The 27,752-nt window shown below is 41.3% G+C and overlaps 1 protein-coding gene across 2 annotated transcripts in view; it reads left to right on the forward strand.

The window, feature by feature from the left end:
- ARSB (arylsulfatase B) overlaps positions 1–27,752 on the forward strand; it is a 180,076-nt gene that overhangs the window by 74,034 nt on the left and 78,290 nt on the right. For both annotated transcript variants that reach the window (XM_025296367.3, XM_044925446.2), the window contains exon 6: positions 15,608–15,851. In XM_025296367.3, coding sequence (XP_025152152.2) covers positions 15,608–15,851 — 244 coding nt within the window. The remainder of the gene's footprint in view (positions 1–15,607; positions 15,852–27,752) is intronic.

The raw sequence follows: 27,752 nt of genomic DNA on the forward strand, positions 1-27,752 counted from the left end.
GAGGAACTAAAGAGCCTCTTGATGAGGTGAAGGAGGAGACTGTAAGAGCTGGCTTAAGACTAAATATTAAAAAAACTAAGATAATGGCATCCAGCCCCATTGCTGCATGGCAGATAGAAGGGAAAAGGTAGAAGTAGTGACAGATTTCCTCTTCTTGGGCTCCAAAATCACTGCGGATGGTGACTGCGGCCATGAAATCAGAAGACGACTGCTTCTTGGCAGGAAAGTGATGACAAACCTAGACAGTATGTTGAAAAGCAGGGACATTATTCTGCCAACAAAGGTCCATATAGTCAAGGCTATGGCCTTCCCAGGGGTCCCGTACGGTTGTGAGGGCTGGACCATAAAGAAGGCAGAACGCCAAAGAATTGATGCCTGTGAACTGTGGTGCTAGAAAAGACTCCTGAGAGTCCGTTGGACAACAAGGAGATCAAACCAGTCAATCTTAAGGGAGATCAGTCCTGAACATTCACTAGAAGGACTGATGCTGATGCTGAAACTCCAGTATTTCAGTCATCTGATGCAAACAGATGATGCATTAGAAAAGACCCTGATGTTGAGAAAGATTGAGGGCAGAAGGAGAAGAGGGTGTCAGAGATGAGATAGCTGGATGGCATCACCAATGCCATAAACATGAATTTGGGCAAACTCCGGGAGATGGTGAGGGACAGGGAGACCTGGTGTGTTGGAGTCCATGGGGTCACAAAAAGTCGGACATGACTGGGTGACTGAACAAAGACAACAATTCTAGTATACCAAGCTGTCTTGATTATTGTAGCTTTATAGGAGGTCTTGGAAGTTGGTTAGTGTAGTTTTCCCAACATTGTTCTTTTATTTGAAACTTGGTTGCCATCCTAGGATAAGCCTCATTTGCTCATCATGATTGTGGTAGGCAGGGTAATATTCCCTTCTCTTCCCCCAGAGATGTTCACATCCTAAAGCCTTGAGCCTGTGAATATCTTATGTTGTATGGCAAAGGGGAACTAAGATTGCAGACTGAATTAAGATTGCCAATCAGCTGACCTTAAGTCGGGAATATTACCTGATTGGGCCAAATGGAATCACAAGAGTCTTTAAACATGGAAGAGAGAGACAAAGAGGAGGTCAAAGCAATACCAAATGAGGAAGACTCAACCTGCCATTGCTGACTTTGAGACAGAGGAAGAAAGCCTTGAGCCAAGGAAGTCTAGCACCTCTAGAAACCAGAAATGGCCAAGAAACGATCATCCTCTATTGCCTCAGAAAGGGAATGAAGCCATCGCAACACCTTGATTTAGCCAGTGATTGTTGTTTCAGACCTCTAAACTGTAGAACTATAAGATGATACTGAAAGGTTGTTGCTGAACCACGAAAGAGGCCGGGATCCTTGGCCTCCAGAGGAGAATTCAATCCGGGGCCAGAGACGAGGCTTGATAGCTCAGAGCTTTTGTGTAATAAGAGTTTTATTAAAATATAAAGGAGATAGAGAAAGCTTCTGACATAGATTCAGAAGGGGGACGGACAGTGCCCCCTCACTAGTGTTAGCAATGGAGTTATATTCTTTCAATTAGTTATTACAATGAATCAAAAGTATGTCTAGAGGTTGTAAAGACATTACTAGCTGCTACTGCTGCTAAGTCGCTTCAGTTGTGTCCAACTCTGTGCTACCCCATAGACGGCAGCCCACCAGGCTCCCCCGTCCCTGGGATTCTCCAGGCAAGAACACTGGAGTGGGTTGCCATTTCCTTCTCCAATGCATGAAAGTGAAAAGTGAAAGTGAAGTCGCTCAGTTGTGTCCAACTCTTCGTGACCCCATGGACTGCAGCCCACCAGGCTCCTCCGTCCATGGGATTTTCCAGGCAAGAGTACTGGAGTGGGTTGCCATTTCCTTCTCCAGTGCATGAAAGTGAAAAATAAAAGTGCAGTCACTCAGTCGTGTCCGACTCTTAACGACCCCATGGACTGCAGCCCACCAGGCTCCTCCATCCGTGGAATTTTCCAGGCAAGAGTACTGGACTGGCTCGCCAGTGCCTTCTCCGAAAGACCTTACTAGACCCACTCCCATAATTTACATTTTAAGATTACAGGATTAGCCAGAAGGGTTTTCCAGAGACTGTCCTCAAGCAGGGTACATTATTGTTATATAATCCTAAGGAATGTAGAGGGGGAAAAGTGCTTGTCCTTTCTTCCTCCTTCAGAATTCCAGACCCCTCTCTCCTTGGGGACCCCTGACTTCTTATCAACCTGCCTAGGAATCGACTCTCTCAATACATTTGTGTTGTTTAAGTGGGTAAATTTGTAGTAATTTGTTATTGAAGCCATAGAAACCTAATACAATCATGTATTAACATTTTTATAAATAGCTGGGTTTGATTTACTAAAATTTTATTGAGGATTTTTCCATGTCTGTTCATTGTAGCTTTCTTTTTTTTTTTTTTTTTTGGTAATGTCTTTGGCTATGGAATCAGAGTAATGTAGGCCCCAAAGAATGAGTTAGGAAGTTTAGGCTTCTGTTTTCTGGAAGAGCTATTTTAATTTTTATTTTCATGTTCATTCCTTCCCTTTTTTATTCTTCTGTGCTTCTAGTGTAGAATGGCCTCCTTTAAGTCCAAGTGTGTTCATATATAGTCCATGTAATTATCTAACCACTTTGCTATGTATTCTATGTCTCATGTTTTCATGTGAAATACATGCTATGTTATTATCAGTTGCCTTTTTCCCCTTATGTCACATTTAGAGTTATTTTAGAAAATATAATATGTATGAATTCCACTATAGGGCAGTCAAAGGAGCATGACAAAATATTTGTTATAAAAAGGGGGTGTTAGGCTTGAAAGACTTGAGAACCATGATATAGAAACTTCACCTGCCCTATTTCAGAACTTTCCCAGTTATTATAGTTGTTATCAGGTAAAAAGGTAAAGTCTGTGAATGAGCCCACAGGCAGGTCACATATTACTGTATCCACAATAAAAACAAAACAACCACAACAGTGAAAACATATTCATGTTCTGTCTCACCTGCAAAGTAATTTAACACAACTATTCTACCCATCCAACACAGGGCGTCCAGCCACAGTGCTCACATATGTGCATGGTAATCACGGGTGTCAATCCACAAAGGTAGACGTGCAAAGTGTAACTTGCTCCCCACCACCACCTGCAACCCTCACCAAATAACTAAGCTTAGTCCTGTCAGAGTCCCAGCTCTGCTTAGAGGCATCCTGTTTTCAGTCCATTCAGATCAACTCAGTTAATCCGAGGTGTCTCTGTCTCATGTCTGCCTCCCCACCAGGAACCAAAATATTGCCGCTGAGGGGAGCTTGTGGTCCACAGCCACCATCCTGCTCACTGTCGGCAGAAACCTCCAGATCCCTCTCTGGTCTTTGTGCATCATCCATCTAGATCATGCTGCAGCCTGCTTGCCTGCAGATGTGGGCTGTCTTGCTGCATATGTGCTCTTCTCAGGAGGAAAAGGAAGCCGCACATCAGCGGGGCTGCAGTCTCCGCCACACTGTGATGTGAGGGCCTCCGAGGCCCCCAGCCATTGCCACCTGGGACACCGCACTGGGCATGGGCAAATGCAGGGAACCTGGCTTTTCTGTCCCATGCCGCCAGGCTCCCCTGGGGCAGGAAATACAGGCTGTTTCCGCCTGCTCCCGGATGCCCACATTCCTATTCTCTCTACCTTGTGATGCAGGCCCGGAGCCCAGAGCGCCTTCCTAACGCCACAGCGCGTCCTCTGGCTCTGCTTTCATTCCCCTCTCCTCCCCTCACTGGCTCTGAGTGATCATGGAAGTTAAACCTAGCAGCCCATCCGTCTGCTGACTCCTTCCCTGAGGCCATTCACCGAATGCCCTGCTCACTTCCTGGGTGGAAGGAAGTCACAGGACAACTGGAATTACTAGGAATGAGAAAAACCTGATAGACTGTCTCAAAACACTTTTCCAGTAGGGCTGTAAGGCTTGGGAAGCACTCTGGCCTGGCATCATTTTCTCTCTTCTGACTTCAGGCTTAACTCTTTGCCAGGATTGTAGAAGTCTGTGTGTGCCTGCCTTTGTGACCTAGAGATGACCTGTGGAGGTGGCCCCCTTATACTGCTATAGATGGGATCAGTGACATGAATAAGGGCTATAAACATTTTTCTAGGTCTAAACTGTCCTTAACTGTCTCATGGGCCTCTGACTGTCTCAGTGATGTAAGGTTATCATTTTAATGTTTTTAGTTACTGTGTGATGCTTCTTTCAGTGGTGTCCCTAAAATTCATCAATGTGGATACTTAACCTTGTGAAACAGGCAAATAGTTTTTAGTTTTAAAACTAAAAATCATATTTTTTTTCTTTTAAAATTCATATTTTTTCTTTTCCTTCCCTCATTCTTAGGCTGCCAACTCTCCCTGCAGAGACCATCTCCAGCAGCCTGGACCATCCTAATTTGCAGATTCTAGCCTGCTGGGAAATTAGGAAGCCAGCCATCATACATGTTATTAGAAATGTGGCTGAGACTAAATGGGCCCTGAGTTAGGATCTGATTGCAGGAACTTGGTGGTGCCTATGGTGGTCCCTCAGGGATATTTATTTGGATTTGTTTGGTCTTTTTTTTTTTAATCCTAGGAGATGTTGCATTTCCCAGGTGCCGGAACTCTCTCTCTCAACATCCTTCGTCTCCTGCTAAAACGCTTCTACTTTACCACTTGCCTCTCATTAAGCACAGAGACCCAGGCTGCCCCCCACACGTTCTCTTCTCCTCCAGCTTCCTTCACTCCCAAGAGCTAGCCCTGTCTTCACCTGCTTGAGATGGCCAGTGTCACTGGAATTTCTTCTCCTTCTCACTGTGTACATCCCAGTCAAAAAGGGTGCTGCCCTCCTCACCCTGCCCGGGTCAGGAGGACCCGGAGTCCAAGAACTCTGAGTGTGTCTCACTCTGCCTTTCGATCAGGTGTCATCTGAAGATCTGAAAGGAATCTTGTTCTTGTACCTGTCTTAAGTATGTTCGTCATTTGAAATTCTTTAAACAAACTTCTTAATATTTAGGGACATTGAAGGATTTTTTTGTTTCTGCCATTAAATGTTTCACTCTTCTGTTCTTTTTTCTCCTTCGTATGTTTTATTAAGATGTAATTGACATATGGTATTGTATAAGGTGTATGGCATAATGATTTGACTTATAGACATCATTAAATGATTAGCACAATAGATTTAGTGAACATCCATCATCACCTAGGTACAAAATTTTTAAAAAGAAATATATTTTTCCCCTGTGATGAGAAATCTTAGGATTTACCCTTCTGCTCTTCTTCAGAGGGGATCATTAGTGTTGGTCCGTGGTTGTGCTCAGTCATGTCTGACTTAGTGACCTGCCAGGCTCTTCTGTCCATGGGATTTCCCAGGCAAGAACACTGGACTGGGTTGCCATTTCCTCCTCCAGGAAATCTTCCTGATGCAGGGATCGAACCCACATCTCCTGTGTCTCCTGCACTGCAGGAGTTCTTATGACTTTTTTTTTTGGTCTCTCCCGCTATAATTAGACAATCATGTGTCAGTTGAGATCCCTTAGCAGTTAGCAAACTTCAGAGAAGAGCTCTGGGAAAACAAAACTGCCTGTGCACAAAGCTTATTGGTTTTTCCGAGTAACCCTAAAAGCAAATCTTACTGCTAGTGAAGTAGAGATCCAATAAAAATCAGTTTGTTTCTGCTTCAGGGTTAAATTCAGAATACTTAACTTGTGTTGTATATTTGGAAATGTAAAGAGAAATTAGTTGATGCTTACCCAGATAGAATATGTGAGCTATCTCTTGTTTCATTCTCTCTAAAACATCGTGGGCCTTAATTCCATATTTCTCACGTACAAGTAGTTATTACACTTGTTATTTTGCAACCACAGTTTTACTTTCTTCTACATCTTGATGATATTTTCACTTCTCTCTTGCTGTCTTTAAATTTGCCGGACTCTGAAGTGCTTCTCTGATATTTTTTCATATATCACTTCTTGATTGACATTGGTGACAGATAAACAAACTAGTTTAAAAAAAAAAATTATCTGGCTACCTAAAGGGATTTCAAGTCTGATAGGGGAGTCAAATAATTGTGAGTAAACTATGAAACTCCGTCAAGGTGCCAAAACATTTTAGTTTGCCCTGAAATTCATAACTTGATTAGTATAAAAAAAAATCAAGCTTTCTTTCAAGATCAAACTGCAGGAAAAACAAGGAGAGCTTTAGCTGTAAGAAAGGACTGAATAAACATTTGGTACTTTTCTTGGCTCTAAATATTCCAAACATGGGGCTTCTGTGCTACTTGTTAGGGGATCCAGAATGTGGAGATCAAAGCTAGTGTTAGCCCTGCCTTCTAAGTGAGAGTGACTCATAACATCTTGTACTTACAACTTTCATTTAAGGATCTCCAAGATTTGTGACTACCTATGATTTAAATTTCAGGGAAAAGTTTAGTTATTTGCCTAACAATATGCAATAAATTAGGACACTGTTTTTCAGTTCCCAGTTCCAGTTTAACTTTTGAGACCAAATGTTTTCAATCTTTCAACAGATTTTTGAGACTTTTCATCCTTAAGTTTTAAAGGAGAAGATAAAATCCCATTGGTGTCTCATCATTATAAGCAATGATATTGGTAGGTTAGTTGCTAAGTTGTGTCCAACTCTTTCATATACTGCATTCCAAAGCCAAATATGAATTCAACTTGGGATTATTAAACAATGATATTAGCCCTGTAAAAATGAGGAAATCTTTGACTACAACTGCGTGTGATTTTTTTTTTTTCTTTTTAACACCATTCATTCCTGATTTTGCCCTTTCCTTGCATCCATCTTCCTTTATCTTCAGCTCTTTTAAGGCTGTCTCAGTTATTTGGGGTCTGGCTGCCAATTCCATTCCACCAGAGTCCCCCTGATGCTAGCTTGGCAGGAACACTCTCCTTTGCTGATTCTTTTAATCAGGATGTAAAGTCTGATTATGTCTGGCTAGGAATTGGGGGTCAGAACATGGATCTACCCTGAATGCTGCAAACCATTTGAAACTCCTACAAATATTCAGATAAGCATCTGAATAAAGATTCCTTTTCTGAAATTTAATTTGAACTGTTATTCAAATTAAATTGGTACCTTAAATTTGTACCTGTATGACCACTGTACCTCTTTCTTTGATAATTGATATGCTTTCTTTAGGGCTTTCTAGGTGGTGCAGTGGTAAAGAATCTGCTTCCCAATGCAGGAGACTCAGACGTGGGTTTGATCCCTGGGTTGGGAAGATCCCCTGCTGGAGGAAATGGCAACCCACTCCAGTGTTCTTGCCTGGGAAATCTCATGGACAGAAGAGCCTATTGGACTCCAGTCCATGGGATCACAAAAAGTCAGACACGACTGAGCATGCATGCTCTTTTTAAATTCATGGAAACTGAAAGGAGTCATAATGACAAAACCCCTCACAACTCATTGTGTTTTTATGACTCTTAAGAAATTACATACAGAGAAGAGAATGCTCCCTGCAAGAGTCTATGCTTGGAATACTTTCTTCTTACAAAAGCTGGTTATATACCTAACTCTAGCATCTGTTTAATAAACACCCAGCTAGGAGCCTGTGCTTCTCTGCATACTTTGATGGTCCCCATCAGTGAAAATAGCTAACATGTATCAAGCACTACTTCTGTGCCAGGCTCTGTGTTAAAGTCTGTATTGTGGTTATCTTCACTTTTCAAGTGGGGGAAGTTAGGCTCAGAAACAGAGTGATTTGCCCAAAGTCACAACACTTAACTCTATCCCTTGTACACTTCTGCAAAATTAGAAATGTGGCCATAGAAATGATAGGGAGAAATAATATTAGTCATAAAACAGCTAGACATCTTTGTGTTTGTATATAGTTATTGTTCAGCTCAAGTTTTCCTTATGTTCTGGCAACAGAGTGTTCTTAAAAGCATGGTTCGCTTAGTCTTTAATTAAGAAGCTCGATGCAGAACACGTCCCATCTAGCGTGTAATTGAACCAGGCCCTCGAGCCTCATGCTCCTCATGTCTGGGCCCTCTCGCAGATGGTGGTTGGCTGTTCCCTGTCATTCTGCTTCCAGCTCCTCCACCATGCCCAGCCACCCACTGCTTGCTTCCAATGTTGAGATCTCTCTTTTTCTACCCATTCCATGTAAAAGGACATTGTCTGTGTTATTTACTTCCATTTCCCCAAAGCTGGAGTGGTCCCTGGGCCATGAAATCCAGAAAGAATTGTTCAAGGGGGTGAGTGAGGGCTCTTCTCCAGGCCAGGACCGTGCTTCCTCCAATGCTGTCCAACAACCCCCTTTGATTTCAGTGTAACTGATCGGGTGCCAGATTGGACAAACAATTCCGGTATTTGTGGGTTGGCTGTGCTTAAATCCTCATGGGGTTCCAGGAGCACCTCTTGCCAATATCCTGTAAAATAAGCGGCCTCTGTGTGCAGAACAGCTTCCTAAAAGTCAAGGTCATGGGGCGACTGGATGAAGGCTCAGAAAACTACTCTATGGTAATAAGAGTGAATTTTTAGTGTCTTCAGTCTCCATTTTTGATGGCCTTTCTTCCATTCACTTATTTGTCCCCTCTCCCCATCCTCAAATTCTCCAGCCCTCCTCTCTGGCAGGCCCTGTGCGAGGTCCTGGGAATGCAGACAAGAATGAGATGTTGTTCTTGTCCTGGAGAGCCAGAGTTCTCTCAGAGGATAAACCATGAATGATTGATAAACACCACACAGAGATAAGTGTGATAGAAAAGTAGAACGAACGTGCAGGAGAACAGTGGAGAGACAAAGACTGTCTGGGGAAGTAAGGCAAAAAGCAGCAAGGCGACATTGAAGTCAGGCAGGAAAGACAGGGAGGGCATTTTAGGCAAAGGAACCCACAGGGGACCCACACAAAGTCAGCATGCTCAATTCCAACAACAGGAAGCAGGTTCCCTGTGGCTGAAACACGGGGCATGCTTTGTGGAGATGGGCAGGAGCCGATGACCCAGAAGTAGTGTGGAGCCACGTGTGAGGGATTCTAGGTGTTGGACAGAAGTTTGAGGGTTTTGCCGATTGAGAAGCAATTAGAGATCTTGAAACACACACGTGGCCTGATTGGTTTGGGGCATTGTCATGCCTCTGATGATAACATGAAATATTCCATATGTTACCCCAAGAGTCCAGGTGAGAGCAGTGCCAAACCCAAGGCAATGGGGCTGGAGAAGGGGGAGGTGGGTTGGAGTCCATTTTCAAGGTCAGCTAGGCAGAAATGAATGTGTTGGATGTAGGGCAGGAGGGAAAGAGAAGAACATCAGATGGTAAATTGAGGGTCTGGGTAGATATGTTCTCCAGAAGCTTTTACCAGGAGAAGATTGAATTTACCCAGTCCTTTAGATCCACAGTCTCAAAACTTTTCAGCACCGGGGACTGGTTTCCTGGAAGACAATTTTTTCACGGACCGGAGGGGTGGGTAGGGGAATGGTTTCAGATGATTCAAATGCATTACATTTATCATGCACTTTATTTCTATTATTATATCAGCTCCATCTCAGATTGTCAGGCATTAGATCCCAGAGGTTGGGGACCTGTGGTTAAACATAGAGTAACTTCCCAATTTGCAGTCGAAAAGAATCAACCATGAGTACAGTTCCTTTTATGGGACAAAGAGGCTTCTAGACCTTGGAAATCCTGTTGTCTGCTCATAAGTCACGGGCCAGTGGGCAGCCCAGTTCAGAGGGAAGTCCAGGCCCTGGTGCAAGGCTGTTGGAGCCCTCCTTGCGTTTCAATCCAGGATCCCCAAGTCAGAGTGAGGGGCTGCCTTGGGTTAGCCGAGGTTGAGAGGTCCCAGGGAGCGGCAAGATGGAAATATACGCTGACGGTTCAGAGCAGCCTTCCTTCTGCAGCCACGCTGCAGCACTGCACTGCGTGGGGAGGAGTCCTCAATGCGACGTTGCTGTCATGGTTCCCTCTTAATTTTTATCAGCTGGATGCGAATGAGGCTTCATTGTCATACGCGTAATGCATTTGCTCAGATCCTTGGCTAACCAACGTTTTTCCATGACTTTTTGACAGCTATTTTTGTTCAATAATGAATAATAAAGTGAGATTTACCATCTGTAGATGACAACATTTGTTTTATTTTGACATTTCTTTGCTAGACGGCAAAGATTTTATAATTAGGTTTTTCCTCTGCCAAAAACATTGTTGAAAAAACGTTTTCCCTGAAAAAAAAAATGTTTCATAGCTTCCTATGCTAGTTGGAGTCATCTTATTTTGATTTGGAAGTTTTTCCTAAGTCAGTTGGGAAAGGAAACAAGAAAAATCTCTCTTGAAAATTAATTCTTAACAAGAACAAAGATTAACTGTTGCCCAAAAGAAAATGAGGAGAGCAAATGAATTGTGTTTGAAATGGTAGTGGTTCCATTAATGTCCTTTTGAATTTTAATTTATGTCAGACTTAACAATATTGGAAACCCCCTTCTCTACCCTCTTTCAAGTGAGCTGACTTTATTCTTGTTAGTTTGATCCCTTTTATGTCTAACTCTTTGAAATACCTGTGAGACTGTACTAGAACTGATGGACAGTATCCTATTTCTCAAAGGCCTAAGTCTGTGAATTTTTTGCTGAGAAGTGGCAACTACCGGCCAATGCCTCCTGGCCAGGTCCCTCACGAAGCTGAATGGCCCTCTTCCTGCCGAGGACGCTGCAGTTGGCTTCGTGACTGGGGAGGCCAAGAGAATGAGTTGCAGGTGTGTCGATTAACAGTACTTTCTCCCTGGAGTGCTCTCAGAAAAATGATGGAGGAAGCCACGTTGATAACAGATAATAGGCTCGCTCACCATTGCTAATGGGAAAAACATCACAGAAGCTAACGGCAAAAACAGCCACACTTACTGCATCCACACCTCCCAAATAAGACGTGGAAACACCTTCCAGCTCCTACAGTAGCAGCAGAGGCCAAATTCTCTTTACAGCCCAGAGTATTTTCCTTCCTGAGTCATACCTCAAGGCTGCTCCTAAAATCAGATTCCAGACCCAGCCCACCTTATCCCCATCACCTCTACTCTTATTTCTGTCATCGTCATCACCCAGCAGTTTTGCATTGAGCTCTAACAAATAGGTGGAATTGAAAGAGACATTACCTAATATTTCAAAGGAGTGTATCTATCGAAAATGGATACAACAGGCGTCTCCTACAAGCACTGAGCCAGTATCATGCAGCGGCCTCCAACCTTTCTGGCACCAGGGATTGGTTTTGTGGAAGACACTTTTTCCACAAACCAAGTCCAGGGGATGATTTGGGGATGATTTAAAGACATTATATTTATTGTGCACTTCATTTCTGCTATTACTGCATCAGCTCCACCTCAGATCGTTAGGCATTAGATCCAAGATGCTGGGGACCCCTGATTTATAGCGATGCAGAGAGCAGAGAGAAATAAGTGCTGTCTTAGACATTCTTGACTTCACAGGTAGACTATATACATTTTTCCAGTATATTTTTGTATCACATGAGTAGCACCTTCTTTTAAGTTCTGATGCATAGTTTTTGGTGACTAGTACTCAGTGAAGAATAAGGAGCATGGAGGAATTCCCTTTATCTAAAGATGGTGCCCCTTGTTTTGAACATGTAGGGTCTCAGATCAGTTCAGTCACTCAGTCATGTCTGACTTTGTGACCCCATGAACTGCAGCACACCAGGATTCCCTGTCCATCACCAACTCCCAGAGCTTGCTCAAGTCATGTCAATTGAGTCAGTGATGCCATTCAACCTTCTCATCCTCCGTCGTCCCCTTCTCCTCCCACCTTCAATCTTTCCCAGTATCAGGGTCTTTTCCAATGAGTCAGTTCTTCACATCACGTGACCAAAGTATTGGAGTTTCAGCTTCAGCATCAGTCCTTCCAATGAATATTCAGGACTGATTTCCTTTAGAATGGACTGGTTGGATCTCCTTGCAGTCCAAGGTACTCTCAAGAGTCTTTTCCAACACCACAGTTCAAAAGCATCAATTCTTCGGCGCTCAGCTTTCTTTATAGTCCAACTCTCACTTCCATACATGACTACTGGAAAAACCATAGCGTTGACTAGATGGACCTTTGTTGGCAAAGTAATATCTCTGCTTTTTAATATGCTGTCTAGGTTGGTCACAGCTTTTCTTCCAAGGAGTAAGCGTCTTTTAATTTCATGGCTGCAATCACCATCTGCAGTGATTTTGGAGCCCCCACAAATAAAGTCTGTCACTGTTTCCATTGTTTCCCCATCTATTTGGCATGAAGTAATGGGACCAGATGCCGTGATCTTAGTTTTCTGAATGTTGAGCTTTAAGCCAACTTTTTCACTCTCCTCTTTCACTTTCATCAAGAGGCTCTTTAATTCTTCTTCACTTTCTGCCGTAAGTGTGGTATCATCTGCCTATCTGAGGTTATTGATATTTCTCCCGCAATCTTGATTCCAGCTTGTGCTTCTTCCAGCCCAGCATTTCTCATGATGTACTCTGCATGTAAGTTAAATAGGCAGGGGGACAATATACAGCCTTGACGTACTCCTTTCCCGATTTGGAACCAGTCTGTTGTTCCATGTCCAGTTCTAGCTGTTGCTTCTTGACCTGCATACGTATTTTTCAGGAGTCAGATCAGGTGGTTTGGTATTCCCATCTCTTTAAGAATTTCCCAGTTTGCTGTGATCCACACAGTCAGAGGCTCATGTGAAATAGTATGTGTGGGTAACAAAGTGGCTTGGATGACCATTTATTCTGTCCAGAAGAGATGTGAGGTTTCAGAAGAGGTTCTTGGAAGTCTGACGGCAAATGATGAGATTGACTATCACCAGCCACGTGTTAAGGAACCGCTCCCTTCACCTAATATGGCTCAAGACTCTTCCCTCTCCCCTTCCTGAGGCCCAGAGAAGAAGCAAAGACCGTTGTGTCAGGGGCTTGGTCAGAAGCCCCCCTGACAGTAGAGCCTTGAATTTCCTGCCCACCAGCAACAGAGACACCCCAGGGGGGGTTACCATTACCTGGAAGCAGCCCTGCTGCTGTGTCATGGGAACTGTGCGCGTGGTTGAGATGGACTGTGTTTATTACGTTTTTCTCACGGAAGTGAAACTTAATGTCCCTAAAAAACCCGCTCCACTCCAGGGACATCAGGAGCAGAGCGCTCTGGGGGCAGGAAGTGCCTGGGAGTCACACAGACTTTGAATCCTAACTTTGCCAGTTAATGGCTGTTGGGCTTTTTCAAATCTCTCTCTCCCCCCCTCCCCCCCTCTCTGTTTCATGGCAAAAGAGTTATAATACTAGACTGTCTGTATTGTTATAAATATTGTTGTTTGGTCCCTCAGTTGTGTCCAGCTCTTTGCGACCCCATGGACTGCAGCACACCAGGCTTCCCTGTCCTTCACCATCTCCCAGAACCTGTCCATTGAGTCGGTGATGCCATCCAACCATCTCGTCCTCTGTCATCCCCTTCTCCTCTTGCCTTCAATCTTTCCAGGCATCAGGGTCTTTTCTAATGTAAGACCCTGATGCTGGAAAATATATGTAATTTCTAACATAAATATTAGCTCCCATTTATTGAACACTGAGATTGTGCCAGGTCCCTAGCCAGACAAGTGTCATAAATGATGTGACTTAATTCCTACCATAATATATGAATGAGGTAGAAATTATTGTCTCTACATTAAAGATGAGGAAACTTTGGCCGTGTATTGCCCTGGGTCACACAGCTAGTGAGTGGCTTCAATTCCAGGTCTATCAGACTCCAGATTCTGTGATAATGTGAAATTAAAGCAGTGCCTCATGCAGAGTGGGTGCTTAACAAAGACTGATTCTCTTTCCTTCCATGAGAATCCTTTGGCTTGGATAGAGCTTGATTTCTGTGTTAGATTTCTTTATGCATGCATGCTTAGTCACTCAGTTGTGTCCAGCTCAGCAACCCACTGGACTGTAGCCTGCCAGGCTCTTCTGTCCGTGGGATTTTTCAGACACGAATCCTGGAGTGTCTTGCCATTTCCTTCTCCAAGATTTCTTTATCTATTTGTTCTATAGAGCAGCTCTGTCATACTGCCCCACTGTGGTTCATTTTAGGAAAACGGTTAATTGAGGTATAATTATAATTCCTAAAAGCCCCTATTGTCCAAATGAACCATGGTGGGGGGCAGCATGACAGAGCTGCTCTATAGAACAAATGGATAAAGATATCTTGGAGAGGAAATGGCCAAGCCACTCCAGGATTCTTGTCTGAAAAATCCCACGGACAGAAGAGCCTGGCAGGCTACAGTCCAATGGGTTGCCGAGCTGGACACGACTGAATATATGGTCTTCCCCAGTGGCTCACATGGTTAAAGAATCTGTCTGCAATGTGGGAGACCCAGGTTTGATCCCTGGGTCGGGAAGATCCCCTGGAGGAGGGTATGGCAACCCTTTTCAGTATTCTGTCTTGGAGAATTCCATGGACAGAGAAGCCTGGTGGGCTACCATCCATGGGACCGCAAAGTGAGACACAACTGAGCAGCTTTCACTTCACTTCACTTTTACATGTGAATAAGTGTTGTTTAAAATGTCTCTAAAATCACCTAAGCGTGTGGGTACTTTGGGAGATAATATGATTCTATAACCTCAGTGTATAGAAGTATGATGTTTATTTTCTACAGCCCAACTAGTTTCTGACTCTGAGCCCCACCCAGCTGGTCAGATATTGAGGTCACCCTTGTAATTTCTCCGGCTCCCCCAGTGTCCTCTATTCCCTCAGTTGTCTTGGAAGAGAAACCTTCTCTTCCCTGGCACACATCTCACAATGCAGCTTTGTCCTGCCATCTTGTCAAGAAGGGAAGAATTTTTCTTGCAATTATTTTTTCCACCCAACTTTTCTATGTGCTGAGATATTTAGCCCACTGGCAAAGTTTTCAACTTTCACACTTAAGCAAGAGTTCAAATCACCAGGGAGTCAAATGTTAATTCCATGACCAGTTTAAATGTTAGAAAAATTTTCCAGGAAGAAAATAAAAAGGTTCACTTTCCCCACTCACTAGGAGCTTTAGGTTTCTAAGCGAAACTTACTCAGAGGTGTCTTTTTGTGTATCCGGAGGGCTTCCCTGGTGCTCAGACAGTAAAGAATCTGTCTGCAATGTGGGAGACCTGGTTCAATCCCTGGATCGGGAAGATCCCCTGGAGGAGGGAGGGCATTCCAGTATTCTTGCCTTTAGAATTCCATGGACAGAGGAGCCTGGTGGCTACAATCCTTGGGATCACGAAGCGTTGAACACGACTGAGCAACTAACACTCTGACTTTCCTTTTCTGCCTACCTGGGTTCATTCTCCTGTGTTACACAAACTTGCACGCGTGCATCTGAATCTTAGTTAGTGCTCAGCAGAGCCCAAGCAGTGCCCTTCACAGGCCTTCCTTGTTCTTCAGTGGCTTTCTCCAGGGAGGATTCCATGGTCTCCCGTCAGATGTGTCCCGTGCTGCCCCGTGGTTATGTCTGTCAGACGGAGGGTGGTGTTGGGTGGGAGGAGCGTAGTTGGTACAGAAGAAGGGAAACAGGAATTTCCCTTTTTAGCTCTGAAGCACCATTTAATAACAGGACACATCCAAGTCTTCTCTTAAACGTGTCTAGCAATTAAGCTTGTCCTCATGCCATGACCTGATTGTGTTTCAGATAACGGCGGACAGACTTTGGCAGGGGGCAATAACTGGCCCCTCCGAGGAAGAAAGTGGAGCCTGTGGGAGGGAGGCGTGCGAGGGGTGGGCTTTGTGGCCAGCCCCTTGCTGAAACGGAAGGGCGTGAAGACCCGGGAGCTCATCCACATTTCTGACTGGCTGCCCACCTTGGTGAAGCTGGCCGGGGGCAGCACAAATGGCACCAAGCCTCTGGATGGCTTCGATGTGTGGAACACCATCAGGTACCGCCCATCTTTCTCTTTCCCCTCTGAGATCAGAAGCTCTAGGAGCATCTTGACTGGACTGAGAAGGATTGCTTTTATGTGAAAATGATAGTATAGCTTGCAGATAAAAGATTAAAAAAAAAAAAAAGAAATGCCTTTACAAATACTGTGTGTACACACACACACACACACACACACACACACACACGTACATATATATGCATAATATGAGGAACAAGATTGTCCTCAGTGGCTCATCCTCTACAAGAGGTCTTTACAGTGGAAGCCCTGCTAAGCAATTGGATGGGGTATTGTTTGCTTCCTGCAGAGGGTCAGAAGACCTGTCCTCTTGCCCGCTAGGAGAATGGAGGACCAAGGCAGGGAGGGAAGATCTGGAAATAGCCTCATCTTCTAGTTTAGATTTTCCCCTTAGATATAAATGATTTGAAATTAAATATTTAATTGAGCTAGAGAATGACCATTTGAATTAATTTATTATTTTTCCTCTTGTTTTTTCATTCAGAACCATTTTTCTCAGCTTGAAATGTGCCAAATATTTACCCATATTTTCTTCTAAGTGTTGTGGTCTGAGTTTCTTCCATGTAATTCTTGGACTATTGTGACATGATTTTATGTGTTCCACGAGGTCAGTATCTAAATCAGAGGAATGGGGTTTTTTTCTCAGGTTTTTGAATCATAGACCTCTTTGAGACTCTGAAAACTGAGATTACAAAAAAATGTACCTAAGCATATGCACAAAAGCTTAGATAGAATTTATTTTTATGGTATTAGATATTGATTACATATTATTTGCTAGGTACACATAGAAAATATAACATTCTTTGAAAGCCTCTACCTCTCACTCATTTTTAATACAAAAATTAATAGTCACTTTATGATAAAAAGGAAATAAAAATTTCCAAGCAAAACAAAACTTGAACTTCAGCTTACTGCCAGCTTTCACTGTGAAGGCTATTGGAGTTTGACTTATAGAAGCAGGAGAAAGTTTTGAGACATTTTGCTATGACAACATATGTGTCAGCCTTGACACCCAATCAGTTTTGATTTTTTTGTTTTGTTTTGTTTTGTGGCTAAAGTGTCATAAACCCTGGCCTGTAAAAGCATGTAATAGCCAATGGAATCAAAACTCTGTGGCATACTTGGCCAAATGAGGCTTGAGTTGAGAAATAGTTGAATTTATTTTGAGTAATTTTCTCTGTCCCAAGAGTCACAGAAGTTATGATATTTAGTAAAGTCCAAGTCATTGATGTTCATCCATATTACCAAATTTTGGACTATGCATCCACATTTCACATTTCAGTGGAATTCCACATTTCAGTCTTAAGATTATCTTGGTCAGAAGTACCTGTAGGACTTTGGCATGTATTTGCTTCTGCTTGCAGAGGAACTGGAAGTTTGGCCACCCTTCAATGCATATTTCAGAAGGTCTTTCCTCAGTATCAGAGGAGAACTCCTCGTGGCCCATCCTAAAGAGAACGCGAGCTCTGCATCCTCCAGCATTATGTCCGTTGACTGCAGGGCTGTAACCAGAGTGTTGTCACCAACAGTATCGTCCCAGTATGTGAAACCATGAGAGAGTGGCTTTCCTTTTCTATTTGGAAAAAAGTAAAACTTCTGCCCAGTATCATTAAGTGTCTGTTTCATAAGTGAAGAGCTGCTCTCATCCTATTCCCATTTATGGATGAAAAAGATCCTGAAAACAATGATTCAGCCCCCACTGTGCCGATCAAATGGATGCTTCTCCCAACACTAGGCAAGCGTTCATTCAGTACCGGTGGTGGAACACTTGGCACCCACGCCTGCCAAGGCAGAAAGCATCCAGTCTCACTGACGTCGGGAGCATCTCTTCCAAAGCAGTAAAAACAAATGGACAGCCAAATGTCAGAGACACTCAGTCTGTGCCCAGAGTTCTGGAACTTTTTTTCAGTAAGATATTTACTTGGAAATACCATTTTCAAGATGATGATAGTTTTTGAAAATTTCAAAAGGGTCTGATGAAAGAGGAATGCCAGTAATGGCAGTAACAGAGGCGGGTGTCTGAAAACGTCCAGAGTTTCCCTAGTTGCATAGTTATCAATTCCTCTCGAGTCTGCTTCAAAATACTAAATTTTAGAAGAAGTTGCCGTTTTGGAGTGGGTGACATTCTTTGTAATAGGAGTTCCTTGACTTCTATTTTTCATCTGTTTCAAGATACAGGGCATCTTTGTCAATTGTAGGGGACATGACCTCTCCAAGTTCTCTCTGATTCTGTATGGGTTCTCTGCTTTTCAGCTTGATAAGCCACCTATAGTTTGTTTCAAGTCCTTTCAAAGGATTTTTGAACTTATTTTATGTTTCATTAAACTTATATAAACATAAGCAGAACCCCTAATTATAATGGAAGGAATGTTTTTCCTTTCTGATCAATGGGAAACTGATCTAGATGTTATAATAATTTTCCCAACCCAGGTTCGATCCTGGGTTCCATCCCACACTGCAGGCAGATTCTTGACCATCGGAGCCACAAGGGAAGCCCCTTATTATTATAAGGGTGGTGACAATCAAATATTATCTGATAATGTGAAATATCTTAAAACCTTATTATGAAACTATAAAGACTTTCCCCACCTCATGGATTCAATTTTAAGAGAAATGTTGAAGGAAAGATAAGTCACTTTTCATCCCATTTTCACAGATACCATGAGGCCTAAAGCAGTTGTTATACTTAATGAGCCAAAGTTTAAGAACGTCGCTCAGTCGTGTCTGACTCTTCGCAACCCCATGGACTGTAGCCTACCAGGCTCCTCTGTCCATGGGATTTTCCAGGCAGTAGTACTGGAGTGGATTGCCATTTCCTTCTCCAGGGGATCTTCCCGACCCAGGGATTGAACCCAGGTCTCCCTCATTGTAGACAGACGCTTTACCGTCTGAGCCACCAGGGAAGTCCCAAACTAAAACGATGCTTTATTTAAAATATTAAGACAACTCAGACTGATTTTTGAGTAGTTATTACTGAATAATAATTTCTTTGTTATTATTATTGAATATTTCCGTTTTCACTGATTTGTAGTACCACTTTATGTTCTTATTAGAGCTATGATCTGTCTGGGTGCCATCTGTATTAATCCACTGAGTTATCGGTTCTTATGTTAGCACCTGACTGTTGTAATCTGTAATCTGCTACTAATGTAACTTTTAGAAGCATATTTATATACCTGGCAGAAATAGCTGTTCCCCTCCCCATTATATTTCCTTTACAAGATCTCCTTGACAAGTCTCACTTCTCCCTGGTGGTCCAGTGGTTAGGGCTCCACACTGCCAGTGCGAGGGGCACAGGTTTGATCCCTGGTCAGGAAAGTAAGATCTCACGTGCCCCATGGCAAAAAAATTTAAAAATAAATCGAGATGAGTCAAAGGCTCCTTAGGTCCATGAATATCTCATAGGGATTATTAAGTGATGTTTTAAAGTAAATCACTTTAAAAAAAGAAAAAGCAGGATTTTAAAATATTTGTTATAATACAATGATGCATGAATGGGTAATGATTATGTAATGTAAATTGTATCGCCTCAATCACAAAAAAATAAATGAGATTAACCACGAACATTAATTTGGGAAGAGTGGAGGTATTTGTCTTCTCACCTAAATCTTCCCCCTGCTGGTTGATGCTCTTTTCTTTTTGTTTGTTTTTTTGTAATTATTTTTTCTCTATATATTCCATTTTGGATAGATTCTGTTAGTATGCCTTCAAGTTTTATTAATTTTTTTCTTAATTCTTACTCTTCTGTTAAATCTGCCCAACATATTTTTCTTTTTTGAACATTTATTTTTAAATGTGATAAATACACATAACAAAATTTACTGTCTTAACCATTTTTAAGTGTACAGTTCAGTAGTGTTAGTGTATCCACATTGTTATCTGACTAATCTCCAGAAACTTTTATCTTGCAAAACTAAAACTATATATACATTAAACAACAATTTTCTACCTCCCCCTCTCCCCAACCCCTGGCAACCACCCTTGTACTTTCTGTCCCTATAAATTTGACTACTGTAGATACTTCATACAGGTGAAATTCTACAGTATTTGTGGTTTTGTGACTGGCTTGTTTCCTTGACCATAATATCCTCAGAGCTCATTCATATACCATGTATAAGAATTTCCTTCCTTTTTAAAGGCTGGTTAATATTCCACCACATTTTGATTTTCCATACATCCAGTGTTGGACAGTTGTGTTGTTTCCCCTTTGGCTTTTGTGAATGATGCTGCTCTGAGCATAGGTGTACAAATATCTCTTTGAGACCCTGCTCTCAATTCTTTGGGTTAGATACATAGAAGTGACATTGCTGCACCATGTGGTAATTCTGCTTCTAAGGTTTTGAAGAGCTGCTGTCCTGTTTTCCGTAGTAGCGGTACCATTTCATATTCCCAACAGTGTACAAGAGTTCCAGTTTCTCCTCATCCTCACCAGCACTGGTTCTTCCCTTCCCTTAAAGAAAATCTGCTATGCGCCATCCTGATGGGTGTGAAGTGATATCTCATTGTGACTTTGATTTGCATCTCCCTTGTATTTAGTGATATTGAGTATCGTCCATGTGTTTGCAGATCATTTGTGTATCTTCCTTGGAGAGATATCTACTTGAATCCTTCATCGATTTTTAAATGAGACTTTTGTTGTTGTTACTATTGAGTTGTAGAAGTTCTTTATACATTCTGGATATTAACTCCTTGTTATATATATTGTTAGCAGATATTTTCTCCTATTCTGTAGATTGCCTTTTCTTCCTAATGTATATGTCCTTGGATGTACGTCTTTTAAAGGAGTCATGAATTGTGTATATTTAAAAAATTTGAATGCAAGTTATTAGCTTAATATTTTTGAATCTTATATTAATCATCAATAGTCTTACAGTCAATTGTGCAATTAAAAATATTCAGAATTTATAGTATCAATTATTTGTATTAAAATATAGTCAATTTAGAATATTGTGTTAATTTCTGGTGTCAAAGTTATATATACACATTTTCAGATTATTTTCCATTATAGCTTCCATTATACAAGTTATTGAATATAGTTCCCTGTGCTATGCAGTAAGTCCTCATTGCTCACCTATTTTATGTAGAGCAATTTGCATCTCTCTGTTAATCCTGTACTCCTAATTTATCCTTCACCTCCTCCCTTCCCCTTTGGTAACCATAAATTTGTTTTCTGTGTCTGTGAGTCTGCTTCTGTTTTGTATATGGATTCATTTGTATTATTTTTTAGATTTCACATAAAAGTAATATAATATTTGTCTTTGTCTGACTTACTTCACTTAGTATGATATTCTCTGGATCCATCCATATTGCTGCAAAAGGCAATATTTCATTCTTTTTTATGACTAATATTCCATCGTATACATTACCGCATATTCTTAAACCAATCGTCAGTTGCGGCCGCTTAGGTTGTTTCCGTGTCTTGGCTACTGTAGGGGTGCTGCTGTAAACACTGTATCTTTTTGATTTAGAGTTTCCATCTTTTTAGGATATATGCCCAGGAGTGGGATTGCTGAATCATATGATAACCCTATTTTTAGTTTCTTAGGGAACCTCAGTATTATTCTCCACAGTGACAAAATAAGCAACAACTTATTTTCCCACCAACAGTGTAGAAGGGTTCCTAGAAAAAGGAACCAGCATTTATTGTTTGTAGATTTTTTGATGATGGCCATTCTGACGATGTGAAGTGATACCTCATTGTATTTTGATTTGCACTTCTCTAGTAATTACTGATGTTGACATCTTTTCATGTGCCTATTGGCCATCTGTCTTCTTTGGAGAAATGCCTGTTTAGTTCTCATGCCTATTTTTTGATTGGGTTATTTGTCTTCTTGATATTGATTTGTGTGAGCTGTTTGTATGTTTTGGGTATTAACTCCTCATCAGTTGCATCATGTGCAAATATTTTCTCCCATTTGGTAGACTGTCTTTTCATTTTGTTGATGATTTCCTTTGCTTTTAAGTTTGATTAGTTCCCATGTGTTTATTTTTGCTCTTCTTTCTTTTGCCTTGGAAGACTGATCTAAGAAAATATTCCTGAAATTTATGTCTGAGAATGTTTTGCCTCTATCCAGTCTGGTTTTCATCTCACATGTTGCAAGTTTTCACTTCAGAAGTCCAGTTTGGATCTTTTATATCTTTTTTAATCCAACTTTCTAAACATACAGAATATAGTTTTAATGTCCTCTGCTAATTCCAACAGCTATGTCAGTTCTGGGTTCGTAGTGATTAGTCAATCACCTCATTGTGGATCTCGTTTCCCCAACTTTTAATCTTTGATTTGATGCCAGACATTGTACATTTTACTTTCTTGGGTATTTATTTATTGTTATGAATCTTCTTGATTTGTACTGAAATGCAGTTGAGGACACTTGGAGCCTTCAGGATACTGCATTTATGGTTTATTAGGCATTAGGTCCATGTCAGCGTCCGGTCGTGGACAACCTAGTCTCCACTGCTGAGTCAAAGCCTTCCGAGTAATCTACCAAATGCCCTTTGAATTTAAGTTTTTCCAGTCTGGCAGATGGGAGTAGATATAACTATTTCTAACTCCATGTGAGTGCTGGGCACTGGTTCCTTTCATCCTCTCAGATAGTTCTTTCCCTAGTTTGGTGTAGTTCTCTCGCATACATCTGATCAGTGCTCAGCTAAATATTCTAAGGGACTTTCTACAAACCTCCAAGGTTCTCTTTCTGTGCAGCTTTCTCTTCTCTGGTACTCTATCCTGTCAACTCTAGGGTCTCCCTGGTGCCTCAGCTCTCAAGTCAGGGAGTCCATGGGGCTATGCCTCAATTCCCCACCCCTACAGCAGGGCCTGGAATCTTACCATTCTCATGGTAATAGTGAGGACAGTGATAAGAATTCCTGTTTCCTGACACTTAGGGATCACTGTCCTTTGCCTGATAGCTCATCTTTTGAAAACTGTTGTTTCACATGTTCTGTTTCTCTTTAGGTTGTTTTAGGTAGGAGGGTAGATCCAGTCTGCCTGTTACTCCATCTTGGCTAGAAGCAGAAATACCCAAAGAATATTTTACTATCCTGTTTATTTTCTACTTTCAAATGCTTTTCAATTCAATCTGGGATCATAGAACCAGCTTTCTGAAACATAATATTGTAAGTCTTATAACTCTTTTCCAGAGAGTTTTTCTTCTTTATAAACCTTTGTAATCACATACAGAGAAATTATGTATATTGATCTATAAGTTAATTACTTTTTATATTACAAATATTCCGTAATTTTCACATTCTCAGTTCCTAATTTTAATTGATCTTTTCATTAGTTGGTTAATACTTTAAAGTAATTTTCATAGAAGTACATAAATGATAAGGTTTTTAAAAAAATCTTCATATATGGAAGAATATCTTTCTGTTCCCTTCAAACATAAGTAATAATTTGACAAAGCTGCTGCTGCTGCTAAGCCACTTCAGTCGTGTCCGATTCTGTGTGACCTCATAGACGGCAGCCCACCAGGCTCCCCCATCCCTGGGATTCTCCAGGCAAAAACACTGGAGTGGGTTGCCATTTCCTTCTCCAGTGCATGAAAGTGAAAAGTGAAAGTGAAGTCGCTCAGTCGTGTTCAACTCCTAGCAACACCATGGACTGCAGCCCACCAGGCTCCTCCGTCCATGGGATTTTCCAGGCAAGAGTACTGGAGTCGGTTGCCATTGCCTTCTCCGAATTTGACAAGGAATTCTTGTCAAATCTGTTCTCATTACTCTATAGACATTGCTTTATTGTCTTCTGATGAGTACCAATACAGCAAAGTGTACCAAGTTTACCTGATAACAGAAAAGCTAAGATTACAATCTTGGTTTATCTGACAAGGTGGAATTTATGTCAAAATCATTGTTAAGAATAATGGTGGAAATGGTGCAAATGATTTCTTCTTTGATCCATGTGTTTAGACCCATTTATTTTCCAAATTTTCAGATTTTCTCTGTTAGATTATTGATTTCTAGTTTAATCGTATTGTTGTCAGAGGACATACATTTTATTATTTCAGTCCTTTGAAATTTGAGACTTGCCTCACTTTCCTGGGATCTGTGCCAGGTAGTCTTGAAAAGAATGTGTGTTTTGTAGTTGTTAGGTATAATATTAGGTTGGTTTTTTTTTTTGTCATCCAACCAGAAAATATTTTACTTCAGTAAATGAGTTTTAATATATATATTAATAAAAGTATTAACTATACTTTTCTTAGCTCTGTTATTTTTATATTATATTTTTTTATGTTTGATTACAACAATGTATGGTTTATTTCAGTGGCATCATTATATTAATATATTTATGTAATTCTCTTAGTCACTTTTTAGGTTCTGCTATTTGGTTTGTCAGCTTTCAATGTTGTCTTTGACTTCTACTTATTACCTGTAAGAACATCAACAAGCTATTCAATTCTACCCTTTGTCTTACCTTTCTCTTTCAGTGCTATTTTTAGTTGTGTTATTTCTACTTTGAGCATATAATATTATAATGCTGTTTTTCTACCCTTGTCCACAATTTTGTTTTTGTCTTAGATCTATAATAATATATTCTGTGCTAAACACTTGTCCATTCCTAAAGTGTTCTCAATTATCTCTGAGTTGGAGGAATTCATTTTTTAATAGACTTCTCAGGATTCTTTGAATTTCTGCCTTGGTATTGAAGCCATTCCTACAGCCTTGATGATACCAAAACAGTTGAACTGATATAAGATCCTTGTCTCATATACTTTTTTTCCTTGAGTTTCTTGACAGTGTTACCCTACTGTATACTTGTTCTGTATGTCACTGTTGATAAATTGCATGTTACCTGGATCTTATTTCATTTGCAAGTGAGTTGGTCCTTTTGCCTAGAGGTCTGAAAGGTTTTTGTTATCACTGTAACTGTAAGTCGCTTCAGTCGTGTCCGACTCTGTGCGACCCCATAGACGGCAGCCCACCAGGCTCCCCCGTCCCTGGGATTCTCCAGGCAAGAACACTGGAGTGGGTTGCCATTTCCTTCTCCAATGCGTGAAAGTGAAAAGTGAAAGTGAAGTCACTCAGTCGCGTCCGACTCTTAGCGACCCCATGGACTGCAGCCCACCAGGCTCCTCCATCCATGGGCTTCTCCAGGCAAGAGTACTGGAGTGGGCTGCCGTTATCACTAGTATTATTTAGAGTTGAAGACTTTTACTAGATAAGTCTCAAAGGTGACCAAACTGAGTCACTTTCCCATATGCACAGTGGGCTACATTCAGGTCTTTTGTTTCAGAGTTTTTGGTGTTGGTCACTCAGTGCGGGGGCCTCTCTTTCTGGGATTGTCAGATACAACCTGAGTCCCTTCCCCTCTTGGACCCCTGCACCCTCCTGGGCACAATCCCAGCCTGACTCCTTCCCTAGGTGGGAACCAGCACCGACCCTCCAGGGCTTTAGATGGTTATTTCCTCATGTCCATCGAGGTTTAAACATATTCTGTCTCCTGCTTATGTTGTAGGCTTGAGTGTTGGGTAATTTTACTTTCTTTCCTTTTCAGCATGCCTTTTAAGGGTAATGTGTGGAGAGATTCAAATGTAGATGGCCACCATTATCCTATGGAAATCTGGAAATTCATACGTTCTTTGGCTCTTGCTCAGGTGTAAGAAAAATGGTCCTGGAAACTGGAAATGAAGCATTATAAAAATGGCTTATAAAGTAAAGATGAGAGCGACACCAACCAGTAGCTCTGCATTCAAAGTCTATATGTATCTAGTCACTTCAGTCAAGTGAATATACATCTATATATGTGTGTGTGTGTGTGTATACATATATATATCACATATATGCATATATGTATTTGTTCGGTTGACACAGAATGTTTAAGAAGTGATGCATTATTTTTTGATTTCCTACTTCTCCCTCTCTGACAAAAGATATTCTTCTCTATGTCCATAGTTATGTAGTGCTCTGGGGTTGTCTCAGACATTTTCTGTTTGGCTGTATCACATTCTAGGATGCGACCTAGCTGCCTAATTTCTTCTGTTTCCTCCCAGGTTGGTCTTGTGTTTGCTGCCTTAGAGGGACAGGAGAGGGAAGAAATCAGTGGTGAGGGATGAAAGGTGTGCTGGGCCAGCTCTGAAGCCAGCTGATGAGAGATCCCTGCCCACTTTTGTTCAGTGTGACCTCTAAGGCCTAAGTTTTGGTCTTCCCTCATAGCTCAGTTGGTAAAGAATCTGCCTGCAATGCAAGAGAACCTGGTTCGATTCCTGGGTCAGGAAGATCCGCTGGAGAAGGGACAGGCTACTCACTCCAGTATTCTTGGGCTTCTCTGGTGGTTCAGCTGGTAAAGAATCCACCTGCAATGAGGGAGACCTGGGTTCGATCCCCGGGTTGGGAAGATCCCCTGGAGAAGGGAAAGGCTACCCACTCCAGTATTCTGGCCTGGAGAATCCATGGACTGTATAGTCCAGGAGGTCTCAGAGAGTTGGACACGACTGAGCGACTTTCACTTCACTTTGAGTTCTATAGCTAGACTTAGACAAAGTGAATCCATCTTTTTCTGCTTTCTTTGGGACCAGGTTTTGATTCTTCTGTTCAAATCCAGGAATATGTTGTTAATCTCTTCAGCCCTGGCGCGAGTGAAAATCCCCTCAGGACTTTGGCATCTGGTCTTCTCTGTAGTTTCCAACACTGTTGCCAGTTTTCATCTTTTTGTAATTCTTCACGGGTAATTTTTTTTTTTTTTTTGTAATTTTTTTTTTTTTTTTTACTTTTTGTAATTCTTAACAGAAATTGGGAAAAAAAGGATATTAGGTTCTGCTGATTTGCCCTGATACTAACCTGGAAGTCCTACCAATTACTTTTAAATAATGAATAGGAAAAGATTGTAATAAAGGTGTGATTCAGTTATTATGAATAATATTGTATCTTTTAGAGTAGCCTACGTTAGTATTTAATGATTCCTTAATAAAGGTGTACATGAAAAATTTCTCTCATATAAAACTCTACATCAGGTGGATTTAAGTTACGTATTTCCTCACCAATTTTAGTCAAAATGTTTTGATTTCCATAGCTAAACACTTTATTCATGGTAACGTTTGCATGTTAAGATGGCTTTGAAAGGAGCATGGAATTTACACAAACCCAATATCACCGTCACCCACATAACAAAGAAAATATATCCTGGGAGTAATATCTCTAGTGTAACGGTTGAAAATGTGGACTCTGTGGTTAGATATGGCTCAGATCTGGTCTTTTCTCTTCATTATTTGTGTGATCTTGGGCAAGTTACTTTATGCCTCCAAGCACCAGTTTCCTTGTGTGTAAAATGTAACATTAGTGATGCCCACTTCATAGGCACTTACCTGAGGATGTAGTGAAAGAATATGTATGAAACAGCACGGAGCCTGGAACATAGTATCAATAACAACTCAGTAGCTTTAGGGGAAGATAGTAAGGATGATGATAATTCTTACAGAAAGTTAACAGGATGCAAGTTACTCTGTGGGTGTTTCTTGGATTTTTTATCAATAATATTTTTTTTTTCAAAAATTCATGTCTGGAAATATTGCCATGGCTATTTCTGTTTCTAAAAATTTGAGATTGTCCTCCAGGGTGTGTCTTTTCTATGACAGATGGTCAGCAGCTAGTGGTAAAAGAAGTGTAGAATATCATAGCACTTCATTTATTTATGGGAAATGTTTTACTGCCCCACCCTTCAACTAGTTGGAAAATGAAAGTCAAAAACTGGAAACTCTATTTATAAATGGACAGTGCTGTGATCTCAGTGTCTGAAACTGTAGACTTTTAGAAAATATTTATAGCATATTGGAAACTAGTTACTGATCAGTGTATCCTTGCCCCATTTAAAAAAAAAAAAAAAACTAACCCAGAGAACATGAAATTTGGGTAAATTAAAATTGAATAATGAAATGGTGTTACTGGTTG

This window comes from Bubalus bubalis, chromosome 11 (assembly GCF_019923935.1).
Source record: "Bubalus bubalis isolate 160015118507 breed Murrah chromosome 11, NDDB_SH_1, whole genome shotgun sequence".
Lineage (NCBI taxonomy): Eukaryota > Metazoa > Chordata > Mammalia > Artiodactyla > Bovidae > Bubalus > Bubalus bubalis.